General features: G+C 41.9%; 1 protein-coding gene across 46 annotated transcripts in view; it reads right to left on the reverse strand.

Annotated features, from left to right (window-relative positions):
* The window catches only part of LOC120820365 (neurexin-1a), a 192,650-nt gene that overhangs the window by 114,359 nt on the left and 64,350 nt on the right, over positions 1–13,941 (reverse strand). For 37 of the 46 annotated variants that reach the window (XM_040178038.2, XM_040178037.2, XM_078104183.1 and 34 more), the window contains 4 exons: positions 11,877–12,178; positions 8,979–9,002; positions 7,770–7,931; positions 3,137–3,578 (listed from right to left, as the gene is read on the reverse strand). In XM_040178038.2, coding sequence (XP_040033972.1) covers positions 3,137–3,578; positions 7,770–7,931; positions 8,979–9,002; positions 11,877–12,178 — 930 coding nt within the window. The remainder of the gene's footprint in view (positions 1–3,136; positions 3,579–7,769; positions 7,932–8,978; positions 9,003–11,876; positions 12,179–13,941) is intronic. The other 9 variants (XM_040178031.2, XM_040178030.2, XM_040178029.2 and 6 more) reach the window with 1 other exon arrangement.

The following is a 13,941-nucleotide window of genomic DNA, read 5'->3' on the forward strand; positions in this document are numbered from 1 at the left end:
GTCTAGAGTACGCATCAATCTAAATTGATGTGTGTGGGAGACAAGAGAAGGATGTCAGCATTTTTCAGGCATCTGCTCAGAGTGTTTTGTTCACTTGTCACAGTGCTGCAAGGAATTGTGTAAACACAGTCGAGCTATGTTAAGTCAGAAGGCAGTATGCAATCCCATCGGGTCATGTGCCATCGCCAGGCTAGCAGCATGGACCACATATCACATTTAACACACGTCGCAGGGCCGCCTATGTTTGGAACAGTGTTCATAGCCAGGAGGGGAAGTAGATGTGTCTCGGCAAATGCTTGGGAGCATTAAAAAAAAAGGAGGAGATGAATACAGAACAAGATGGGAACACGGAGATAAATATGTCTGGAAAGCAAATGAAGGAGGGATGTATGATGAAGGATAAGAAAGCAGATGAGAGCACGGCAGCAGCAAATAATATCTTGAGAAGCACGTACAGGATGTACAGCTCGGGAGGGATCAAAACGATGATGCTGGCACTATGTAAGGATGGACAATGATGACGAGGATCAGCATTCTAGCCAACTTGGAACCACGTTTCCGTCTCCCTCTCTTGCTCTATGGCCTGAGCCGTAAGTAGTAAAGTGAAGGCATGGGTCCAAAGGACAGCTCAGATCTCTCTCTCTCTCTCTCTCTCTCTCTCACACTTTCTGCATCAGCAGTCATGCTCAACTTGGCACGATGTCCCCTAACCCCACTCACACATCCCCAAAACATGTTAGACAGGGGATTACTACAATCCAGTTAGGGCGATACGGCCAAATCTCTCTATGTGATTGGATTCTCTGTGGAGAGAGGAGCTTGTGAGTGGGCTGTGGAGATGGTGGGATGGGTTGTCCATATGTGTGCGTATGTGCATGTGTCTGCTCGTGTACTGTAAGTGTGTGCATGTTTACGTGTACAGTAGTGGGTTGCATGCCCTGGCAGGAAGTGGGGCTTCAACAGAGCAATGTCCGTGTAATGTCTCCTGATGAGTGGCGCCCTCACTTAAAAGCAAAGTGTCTCTTAGCATCTCTAATGCACTGAGGTTAGAAGATGCGGTCTGAGAGCAAGAGGTCATTTACTGGGTTGCTTCCTGCAGGAGGAGCCAGCTGAACTAAACAGTGCAGGATCATTATAGACCATTGTTGCAGTGTTCAATGAGGATCCCGGCTGCAGATAATAATGTTTGGCAGTTAAGTTGTATTTTTGATTTGAGTGAGTTGCTCCGCAGTGTGTATTAATAAAACATCTGACACGCGGATGAAAAGCAAAGCCTGCCATTTGTTTTGGGACTCAAGCTCTCAAGGGCATTTGTGTATTGTTTTCTTATATTTTAAAACTACCTTAACTCAATACATTTTTTAAAGTTTGAGAGTGTATAAAAGCCTACACAAGCTATTCGGGCATCATGTCGAAGGTGGGACGAGTATTTTCAACTGAGCTCCATATTGAGTATTAAAACTGCCTCATATGTTGATAGGGATTGATTGTGTTCTTTCAAGCTCTGAAAAAGGTAAAACATATTACAGCACGGCGGCGGGAATGGAAATCGTATGAGGACTTTTCAGTAGAAAGATTTTAGATTTAGGAGGACCGCATACGTTCAGAGAGGAATGGGCTTGAATATATAAAGTGAACACTCGTGCTGGTAGATTTGCAAATTTCTTAATAACGTTATATAGTGTGTGAGTGCACACTACGGCACTCTAAGCATTTACTTACTCTTCTCACATTACAGAGACCTTGTTACGTCCCTTTTACTCTCTAGTAAGTGTTGATGCCTTGGACTTGAGGAAAGGAAGAAAACTTATTCTGAATTGTCATTAGCTCAGCCCAGCACAGTAACTGTCTGAGTCCTGGGAGAGACCACCTCTTGTTTCCATGGAAACGTAGGCAGAGTAGACAGAGAGAACAGCGAGCAGAGCGAGCTCCACTGACAAAAAAATGAAAGATGTTGAAAAGCTTTGTGTGTGTCAGTGTGTGTGCACGTTATTGTGAGTTGGGGTGGATGATGGCTGGTTACTTGACAGATAATGAATAAAATCTAATTTAGACAGCATTTCTTATTATCTGGTCTACCATAATGAAATGTTTTAGATTGATGTTATTTGATACGTTAGTGCAGCTTTTTCTTAGACACATTTGTTAAGAATCCAGGGCCCTTAGTAATGTATATTACCGTTCACTACTTTATTCATCCACCTCAATTAAAGTATCAGACTGGATTTCTTTGTCAAAAAAAAAAATCACATGAATGGATTGTGTGGCTATTCTAACCATGTATAAGCTCAATCGAGACCACACTTTGCTTTGGGGGTAATGAAACAGTTAATCTAATTTCCACCTCTTGAGATGGAGTGGAAAAACATGGTCAAGGGGTATATTTAATTTGCAGCATGACTTTGCAGGGCCTTGGCTTTAAGCATACACTAACAAATTGCTGCTTAGATAAGCAAATCAACAGGAACCAGAGCAGAGCTACCAACGGCTTGAAGGACACAACGGAAGGGAGGAAGTTATTTTGTGGCAAATATGTCCCTGGAATCCAAATGAATGTACCTGGATAGGTGCCTCCATATGGAATTCTACACTGCCATCCAAATATGTCTTTCATTGAATGACTGAAAAAGTTCCCAACAAGCTTCAAGTGCAAATAAATACCATATTTTCAGTAGAGACGTAGTATCAGCCTTGGCGAGGCACTGGATATTTTCTCTCATAGAAAAGTTAACGGTGACCTTGCAGAAGTATGTGTGCTGCAGTTAAATAATTCATCCAGGTTGTGCACAGAAAAGGTTTCACTCTAGGGATTATATGCAAGTTGTTCGGACTACAGACGCATTCATCATCATTCATACACGTATTCATATTCTTGATTACGGTGTAAACAAGAAAAACATGTATGTATGCAGTGGCTACTCCAGCTTATTAGAACACATAAATAACAAAAACACAATCAAATGACAACAATATTCGCACCCAGCAAAACAGAATGCTATGGAATTCCTACATTAAGTTACAGATTTCAGCTAAAATATCTGAAGTTGAAAAATGAGCATTTGCATTTTGTATATCTGTATTTTCCACCTATGCTAATGTTTTCACACATGTTCTCCATTTAAAGATGAAAGGTTACCTGATCTGCCATCCCGCTGGAAGTCCACGTGGTACCACTCGCCGTCATTGACTTTCTTATTAACCGCCTTGGTCTTCGTGGTTCCGGAGCCCATGTCCAGCAGCAGGTACAAGTGGCCGTCCAGCATCTCAATGGCAAAGAAGTCCACCTTGAGCGTCTGAGGATTCTTGGAATCCTTTGGTTGCTGCTTGGGCTTGCCGTGACTGAAGAGCAGAAGGCCGTTGGGCTCCGTGGTGCGAAAGTCAAAGGAGATGGAGCCCGTCTTTTTCGCGTTCCACTTGTTGAGTATTATAAAAGACTGTGGCGTCTCGAAGGTGATGGGGTCGAGAGTGGCCACATTCTCGCACTTGAAGGCCACAGTGCCATGAACCTTCATCTTGGGATCACCCAGCTTGGCCATACTGGACAGCTCAAGCCTCACGTCGTTGTTTTTGTACACAACCTGAATTGGGAGTAGAGTTTAAAAGTGAATTTTGCAATCATACATTAAATACACATAGACATACACAGTTGGTGTCTCCCTCAACACATGTCCGCCTATTGCTTGTTAAATATAATTGTTGAAGTTGATTTAACAATTCGTATGTACAGTTGCTTTAAATAATTAACAATAAGTGTATTTAAAACACGTTGACCATGTGACATTTCACCCTGTCAGGACAGTTTGTCATTAGCTAGTTTTACACAACGCACGCCTCTGTCATCTTTGTCCCACTGCAACCTTTCGAGTGGAACTGTGTCTGCACAGCACCAAATGTCACTCACATCACCCGCTCTCCTTGTTTTTTACTCGAAGCCGTCACAACACATGCATAGTGAGTGTACCCCGTCTGGGTGAAGTATGCGGAGTTCAGACATCCATTTTGGCATTTTGCTCCAGTGTCAACCGGAGTGAGAGGCGGCTTGGATCTAAAAGTCTATGGTGTAATAATCAGGTAGCGTCTCCTCGGATTTGTGGCTTGAAAGTCGGAAGGAGGGGGATAAACCTAGACCGCTGTCTTGATTGCAGGTGCAGAGTAAAACCTCAATCAACGCCCCTGACTACAATACAAAGAGGCAGATGATAGATTTGGCTCTCAAAAGAAAAATCCAAATAACTGCAGTCATTTGCGTATTGCTACATTGCATACTTCTGTTTTTGTATTCCCAAACACTGTTAACCAGACAGCGCTTGGCTTAAGTGAGCTTAATTAAGGGAAGTGCATTAGAGCTGTGACCTTTGAGGTGCCAAGCGCTGAAGTGCTACGGTACAGAAGTGACAGTCAGTTGCATATCATTACAGAAACATGAACCAAAATGTCATTGAAATATCAATTAACCATGGATGACATCATTATCATACAGTACAGCCATATCAACTGACCAACTTACCAACTCAATCACTATTGGAGAGTTATTTCTTTCAGAAATAAACTCAATTTGTCTATGAAACTCATCTTTAATCTCCTGTTTCATAAATGTTTGAAGGCAACACAAGAGGCACATTAGATAGTGACCAAAACAAAGCAGAATGTCGCTTGGAAGTAAATATTCTAGAATGCTAATCAAAACGTTTTCTCTTAAAGCAAAGACCGAGCTACAACTGTGTAAAGGGGAGCTGTGCACGCACTGTGTGCGGATCAAACAGGAGTGCCACTGTAATTGGCAAGTTACAAAAACTTAGAGACAGACATAACTTTGTAATTATCCAATCTCCGTAATGAAGGAGTATCTCCAATAAGTGCAGCTGTTGTGGCAAGAATCCCTCCGTCTTGTTACGTCTAATTTCCATATGAGAAAGCAATTAACTTTTTGGTGAATGTCAAAACTTTTCATTAATACATCAGTGTGGTGACAATATTTCAAAATTAATCTCTTAAACACATACAAGTGTTTCATTATAATGTGTCAATCAGTTTGCAAAGCAAAAAAATAATTAAAAGAATCAAAAAGAAATGTGTGTTAAGTCACCAGCTATGGTAGAAAGAGTAATACAATGGTGATTAAGCAGATGGCCCGATGATGAAATAGTAGCAATATTTATGCATTTGCAGTATTAAGAACAGAGTTTGTGGGGTAAAATTCCCCAAAAATAATTTTGAATTTGTTTTTCTATCACCATATAAAATCAAACTATTCACCTAAACTCATGTATGAACAACACACACGATTCCTCAAACCCAGAGCACAATCCCACTGCCCTCACTCAAATAGAAAAATCTAAATCAACCAGGTCTGAAATCTCAAAGATTGCCTCTTTAAAAACACAAAGCTTTTACAGACTTTCCCAAGGGAGCAGAAGCAGAGCTAATGGTCGCTTCCGCAACGCTCTAGCACAACTAATTTGCAGATAAGGTTATCAAGTGACAGACGGCCTTATCACGGTAACATGCATGTATGTATACAAAAGAGTTTCAGTGGTTTAATCGCTTTTAACGGGACAAATCAAATTAGATACAGCTGTGGAAAACTCTGCCCGTGTTCTTTATTTGTTGCCATGCTAAGCGTTCACCTGAAAACGGGGACAACTCCGATGGGATTGCATTTGCGTGGAGCATTACGTTTATCACTAAATCACGTCTTTTCTGAACTGTTCAGGTAGACGGGAGAGCAGAGAGATGCATTAGAATTAGCAGGGTATTTATTTTGTAAATGCTTGTATTTAATTTTATTGCACCACTAAAGGGGAATCTGAAAATGCCAGGCTTGTATTATCATGTCTTTATCTTACATTAACTTACCTAGTTAATAAAAGATCTTAAAAAGAGGTGCTTTCTTATCCAAATTGAATGTTTTAAAGATTTCATAGAAATAGAATATGAATAAAAAGGTAATTTCACTCGACTCCAGGCTCCAGAAAAAAAGGGAGTAAAGGAATAAAAGAGGAGATATGTGCCTGCTGGACTTTAGTTACGTGGTCTGAAGGTGCAGCAGACACAACTTATTCACCCAAATCAGTTCTTTGTGCTACAGAGACAAAGGGCACCTTTCACCGTCAAAAGGAGTGTTGGTCTGAGCCGTGCGAGTGCTGCTGCACTAATTCGTCATCAAGCTATAGGGCTGTGACAACTGAGCAATTACTGCACCACCGTTTGTTTTGCCATCAGAGCTAACGGGCAGGCGTGGCAACTCAGGCCGGAATCTGTACACCAATGCTGCAACAAGCCCCATCAAACATCCCATCCGTCAGGGCTCACATGCTGATAAACCAACCTCTCCTACGCCATCACACAGAGGGTGACCTGAGACGGGGATCCTGCATAATGAGACAGGCTGGATGAGCATTTGTCAATTCACAAAAAAACTGTAGACGTTACAGTGCATTATCTAGTACAACTAAATGATACAAAATCAATTGTTAAGGAGCAAATAAAAGAGGGGGCATTCTCTGTCTGACATCCTGCAGGAACTATCACAGCCATACTTTCAAGTAATTTAAAACATTGATCTAAGGATAATGAGAGCAGAGGGTGTGATTAAGCTGACCAAGAGCATTAAGGGCAGCTCACCGGAATGAATGCGCCGTGCTTATGGTGCACAAATTCCACTCCCTATGTCACCACATCACTTGCGGTTAAATAAGATACTTCAAAACCAGACCTCTAATGAGCTGTACATGGCATGCAGACATGTGGTCTATGCCCTGCCTGCTCATTAAAGGGATCTGCCTCGGACCTCTCCAGGAGGATTGCAGAGAACGACAGCCGGCCCTTCAGGTGAGGAAACCACAGAAGCAGGACAAGAAGAAGAAAGCAAAGGGAAAGAGACGACGGGAAGGAGAAACAGCTTTTGAACTTTAAAGCTGGAATAGATACATTGTTTTTTACAGTACTTGCTTTATATCTTTGTATATCCCTGGTGGCTTTTGAAATATATGCTTTAGGTCAAAATGGCTATTTATTGCTGGTTAATAGCCATTAACCAAAATATATATGTATATATACATATATTACTGTACAACTTAAAAGCGTTATATGTATGAATTATACACCCACAGCAGGAATAAAAATCCCCTTTAAAGTGTAAAATACACCCTTCTATAGTAGAATCCTAGAACATGGAGCGGGTTATTATGTATACATAATATAATGTATTTAAACATACATGACCTGCCAAATGAAATACATCGCCTTAAAGTAATTTTGTAAAACAGTGATGTACTTGCACGTTGTCTCTACAACACCAAACCCAACACAATAGTAATACGGTAAGTCAATAGGTAAGCGCTCTAAAATCCTTTTCCCAAGTGGTAAAATTGTAAGGTTTTCAGTGTGTCAGCTGGCTGACTGCTCATGAAAATTCAACTGCCTGATCCCATGATCACTGCTCCTCTTTGAAGTGCACCTGACGGAGCTGTATGAAGTCTGTGGTAAAATCCACTCCAAGAACACCAGACACCAAGAAGTTAATGAGTGTGTGTGTGTGTGTGTGTGTGTGTGTGCGTGTGTGTTACGAGCGCACTGAGGGGGTGGTAGAGGAAAAATGAAGTTTGTGTGAGTATATGTGAGGGAAAGAGGAGAAACAAACTTAAGTGTAAAGGATGAGATAAGGTCAGTGTGTGGGCGGAGTGGCCTGTTTGGAGGCCTGAGGTGAAGCCAGTCATATCCTGTCACCCAGCAGCCTGAGAGTGCACACATACACAAGTGGTGTTTACCTCCTTGAGGCAGCCCATGAAGTTGTTGCTAACTGGAGATCCGGGCAGGTCAGCTGTGCTAGGACTCCCTCCAACATAGAAAAAGTCATCAGAGCCCAGCATGGTGTAGTCTTCTTGTGTGTATCCCGTGGTTGTCAGAATCCCATCCACGGATATTGTTACCTGGACAACAAAGCACAGGGAACAGACACGCTATACTCAGAAAGCCTACGTACCGCAATGTTATTGCCTTTCCTTCTTGTTGTCTACGACACGCTTCCCTAAGTGCTTCTTAAACCCATTTTCATGTCTGTTTTCATTGTCTTTTTTCTTGTTTTTTTTATTTTTATTTCGTTAGTTAGATTAGTTGGAAGACTGCAAGCCTTCAAAAGGAACGCTATTCTAGTTTAAGTGTTAGTAAAGTGCCCACACTACAGTGTTAGTATTGCCCCTACTGCAACTTAAAGTACTCTAGCAGACACAAAAATGGTGTTAGTATAATGTTATCTTTGTTAGTTAAACTGTTAATTCCATATTAGTACGTCCAGCAGTTCTACAAAATAAATCCGAAGGGGCTACTGGGTTAGAGAGGAAGCACATGCTATGAAAAGCACAATCACCTTTGAGTACACGACAATGAATGAGGGTATAGGTGAAAAAAAAGCATGCATTCATTTGTCTTTTCTTTTTGAATACACAAAAAGAAAACAACTGGCATTTTGGGAATCAGTATCTTGACACTTGCTACAGCCTCAGATGCATGCAAAAGCGTTTGGACGGAACCACTAAGAGAAAAACGAACGCACGACAGACAAACACAGCTCAACTGTCACATCGATGGGGTAGTCTGACATTTGCAGCACATAGTCAAAGTGCATGCCATGCAGAGTGAATAGGGGATACAACTGGCTGAGCCAAAGAGCATCAGGCCAGCCAGACAGGAGAGGGTCCTCATTATTAACCACAGCTTGATGCAAAAGGCTCGGAATGATGCTCCTAAAAAGGTGGATCAAACAGAATTGGACAGGAAACAAGTGAAATAAAGAGGGCGAAACCAATGAATGAACCAAGAAATTAAAAAGGAGTCGAAAAGTAAGCAGAAGAGTACCAACCGCAATTTCCCTTTTTTGTAAATGACGTCTACAGTAAAAAAAAAGAAAAGAAACACACGGCAAACCCAAACTAGGAAACAATTAGAATGATATCTACCGAACAATGTAGTTTGTTTACCATAGCGTGTCCAATGCCTGAGTGCTTTGTGGAAAAGGGGGGAGAAAGGAAATTAAAAACTGTGAATAGAATAACGACTGTTACTCAAATAATATATGATGGTCAATACTGTTAGTACATTGTTAAACGGCAAAACCCATACTGGTTAGTAGAATGACACATTCCATGAATGATGTTAGTTTGATTCTGAAGCAATGTTAGTGACACAGAGTAAAAGGGCAAAATAAGTTCAACAAGAAAAAAGAACTCGACCAGCGACTCCCTCGGTTCCTCGCAGTGTTATCGAACCGTGTTCTGTAAGTGAGCAGACTAGTGCCCAAGTCCCGAGGAAAGCTTATGAATGACGGACAGTTACGGATTTGACTGATTAAAGCACAGTTGACCCTCTCTTGCAAAGTCCCAAGTTCACAACCATTTTAAAGCTTTGTTCCTTTAGTTGGTATTTTGATTATTTTGGACTTGCTTCAGGCTCTAGAGACCAATCCAGTGCGTCAGACTTCCTGCGTCTCATACAATACTGTACCTCCCTTTGGTCTTATTGATGGACTTTAGGATCCCTTTACTGAAATGAGACAAAGCAAAGAACACCCAGACACAGAACGAGGAGGATGGGAATTTTGATTCCCCCAAATAATGTGCAGTCAATATGCCTGGTTTTCTTTTACAATCTGAATGCAGTGAATGTTCAAGCTGGCCAAGTGCTTAGGTTTGCCAATAATCAATGTGCTGATTATGCAAAATCTGCAGCTATGGTATTGAGGTGAAGACGAACGCTTTCCACCAATTGAGCAGGAACAAAACCAGAGATCTTTTCGAGAGCTAAGTCTTACTGCCCTTCTCATATATAATATTTTCAAATAGTTTATGTGGGTCAAAATAAAAATAAATATGTGGTGTTGCATGTAGTCTAAATAGTGGGACGGGTTCTTCATGATGAAATACAATTCTCGATGGTAAAATGTGTAATTATTTGCAGAATTAAGCTAAAGGCCATTAAAAACATCATAATATGTAACTATTTTCAGAAAAAAGATACTGAACCTCACCCTAACCTAAGTCTGTCTGCAGCATCTCAAATGTCTCAGCAGCAGTGGACTTTTCTCAGAATGCTGTGAAGGACAAAGATGCTGGAACCCGTGATGGCAATCAGGCACTGTGTTGGACACTTTCTCGACCAGTCAACACTGGAGTTGAGTCGCCAAAGAGCGAGTTGTGTTCATAATCATCATCACCACGATTTCAGCCGGCAGTGTAAGAGGAGTTTCTGCTGCCCCAGTACACAGATGCACCGAGGAAAGCAGCTGTACAGTCTGTGAACCAAGATGAACAATGATTGGGACCCTACATTTAACTTTACATGGCCACACATCACTGGCCTAGCTGTTATGAAACACACACCTGTAGCACTGGTTTGTGCACCTGGGGCCTGATCCCAAATGTTGCTTTACATATTGTACACAACAGTGTCCTATTAGGCCCGGAGGTACTGGAAGGAACCCAATATGCTGATCGAATACAGTGAGCCATAACACCTCAAACTACTTTGAATGGAAAAGGGGATCGGGATCTTGTTGTGGTCATGGCAGCTTTTAGACAGCAGGGATGTGAAATCAAACCCACCAACAGACTCAGCGGGGGCTTAAATCAATTGACATTTGGCAGCGGGTTGTTACTGTCGAACGCCACTGAGAACATGTTTTTGGCCTTGGCAAAACTTTGGATTGGCTGTGGGTCCAACAGACTGGCCCCGTTCAGAGTGGCAGCTGCCTCCGTCACCATTTAGAACTGTATATGTTGTTGTCTGGTACAAACCGGGGGCAATTCCACAAACATTCACATACATCTGTAGCTTCTCTCTTGCCAGGGCGCTCTAGTCCAACAGGTGGATGAGTTTGCATATGCACAACAACTAAAGCCTCCGCTTAACACTTTAACACTTTTTTCATCCCATCTGATTCGTCTGCTCGTCTTGAGAATCAGGCCAGTACCAATACTGGCTAATGTCCCATTTATATGAGCAGTGTTGCCACATGCAATTGGCACTCTTAGTGGGAGATTGCAAGGACCATTCTGGGGAGTTTTAAGCACAAGCTGCTGAATAAGAAATCTAATACCTAACACATCTAACCAGGTCACACTGCTTCTGCATTAAGTAGTCTGTCCAGAGCAAATAATGCAGGAGTGACTGTTGCCCAGTAGGAAAGCCCAGTAAAGCATGTGGATCCCTTAGAGGAGTTGTGCTCAAAAACATTGATTTTAAAGAGTGACTATTTCCACAACCTCTGGTGCTGAGAAATGAAGCCAACACTGAAGTGCCAAAAGCCACTCGAGTTGATCCCCATGTTAAATCGGCACCTAGTTTAAACATTTCAGCGGCTCTTTATAGACCTACGGGTGACATAACAAAGACTACGTATGTTGTATAATTCCAGAGTGACCCCAGATTTAGTTGTGCTAATGTGACGTTCATATTTTCCCTTTAGCAGTGATATCATTCTTTATAGAAATGAGTGATTAATAACTGTCCAACATTTAAAACAAGCACTGGAAAACTTGTTTTTTTGTTTTTTAGAAACAAAAAAATAAACCATGCAACTACACTGCTGTGTTGATATGGGCCATTCTCAAGGAAGGGACATGAGTCAAGTCATATTTTAACCTCAGATTGTTTTTTTAAAAAGGTAAATAATATTTTCCCCTTTTGACTTTCAAACTGTAACCCGATAGCTGAGTTAATTCACATTTAGACGTCCCTACGCACTTGTGGTTCTGTTTTATCTCCACCGAGATTCAATTTAGCAATCCAATTACAATGTCTGCAAAAGATGATGGCAATGATTTAAGTGCATTTGTTTTGATTCATTTACGGAGTCTCTGCATCACCCTCTGTACTGTTACCTGACGTAGATTCCTTGTTACTTTGACATCATGCCAATCATTGTCATTAAATTTCCCATTGACGGGCTCCACAAGAGCTTCAAAGGCTCCAGACCCCAAATTAATGACGAGTGAGACGGCCCCATTTTTCAGTGCCAGGTTGACGTAATCAGCTGATTTGCCCGTGTGCAGCATCAGTCCATTCCTCTGCAGGGTTTTGAATGACAACGTGATTTCATCACTGCTGCTTTGAATCGGGTTCAAGGACAAGTCGTAGCAGAAGAACTCGGATCCTTTGAAGGTGGCGACGTACTCTTCTTTTCCTGCGGATACACAGAAAGAAAAGTGCGTCGCGTTAACATCATGGCCTCCTGGGTGCCTGTTGGGGAGCCGTCAGAAAAAGAAATGAGAAAGGACGTCTCAAAAAAAGGTGGATTAATAGCAAATCCTGGGAAATTGGAGAGAAGTGGCTTGCTGAAATGTGATGCAAGGTACATCTAGAGATGCACCTGCTAGTACCCACCTTAGCCATAGAACACAAGTGCTTAGAGATAAGCACCGGATATACCTTTTATACATTAGGTCCCACTTTTAATACGTTTTTACAGTAATTACCTGTGCAGAACAAGGCAACTGCTATTCTGGACATTACATATCACACAATGTAGAGGTGTACCTGGCACGCGAAGATGTTCTCCTTCACAGCTTTCTCACACAGATATCATGGCACCGCTTTCCTTTATGTCTTTTGTATCCATTTTATTTTGATATTGTGATATTGTGTCTTCTGGGATGAGCAGTTGCTGCTACATCCACATAGCTACAAATGTTACCATGCATGTGAATCAGTTGTGGCTAATTACGTCTGCCTCATGAGAAGATTGTAGAATAGACGGCATCACATCAGCTCATAGCATCCAGCGCCACGTTCACACACAATAATTAGGTAAGCATGCATTAAGACATTATGTGAAAGCACCCTACAAGCACATTACATAACATCAGATTCTTCTGCATCAGAGATGCAGAAGAAGTGCAAACACACATTTGAAACCAGAGCAATGAAATGCAAACAATTTGACCCCCTCAGATACGGAAAAACAGTAAAGCCTCTGAACTCACACAGGCCATGGGTTGAACAAAAAACTGAGATACTGTGTTATCTTTACGTGGAGAAAATGGAGAGGGGATTCACTTGTGATAGTGTTCAGTTTATGTCATGAAATCCGATCTGAAATATATTAAAATCACACATATATTTTTGTTGTATTCCCTCTGTATTACTGACGATATTTCATTAGTGACTCCAGTAGCCGGGCGGATAAGTGGTCCAACAGTTCAGATGGACGTTTCTCAGTAAACTCAAACAAGTCATCAGTCATCAACCAGCCATCCTTCCGTATGACACAACAAACCTTGAGAAAAACCATCAGCCTTGTCATTGTGAGAGACAAAACAGCAGCGCAGTGTCAAAGGAACTCCCATTAAAAAGCGTTTAAGAACTGGTTTAGACAGATAAAAAGTCATCAAAGGCACTAGCAGAAGAAAAGCAACCAAAACACAAATGGACCAAAGCATTCAATTATCATAAATAGGGAGGGCTGCACTTTTATATATACACTTGCCAAACATACACACATTCAGAAGACACTCACTCACACATGCTTAGAGTAGCATCCAGGCGTGGATGCAACAACACAACAGCTAAAAGGGGATGCTGTCCACAACAATTTGTCACCTCATTGATTCCCCCTTAAAAAGGCGCCGTAGTGCACCTCTGGGAAAACTGCAAGGGCCGTAATAGAAGTTGGCTGAATCTCGCCGCACTTTGGTCCTTCCTCCAATGCCTGACCCCCTATCGGGGAAGATGAGAGACCTCTTTCTTCACTAAATCCACATATCCCTGCACCACAAGCTCAGTGACCACATAACAAATGGAGGCAACAGTAAAGGGTCATTCTCCTGCCTCTCTGTATACACACGCGCGCACTTCAGCTAATTCCCCTAACCGAAGGAGAATGAATTGCGGGTGTACAGGAGGCGGTTTTGTTAGGAATTTACAACACTTGGGGCTCGGCCCAGAGGC

The sequence above is a fragment of the Gasterosteus aculeatus genome, chromosome 6, assembly GCF_964276395.1.
Source record: "Gasterosteus aculeatus chromosome 6, fGasAcu3.hap1.1, whole genome shotgun sequence".
In the NCBI taxonomy this organism is placed as follows: Eukaryota; Metazoa; Chordata; class Actinopteri; order Perciformes; family Gasterosteidae; genus Gasterosteus; species Gasterosteus aculeatus.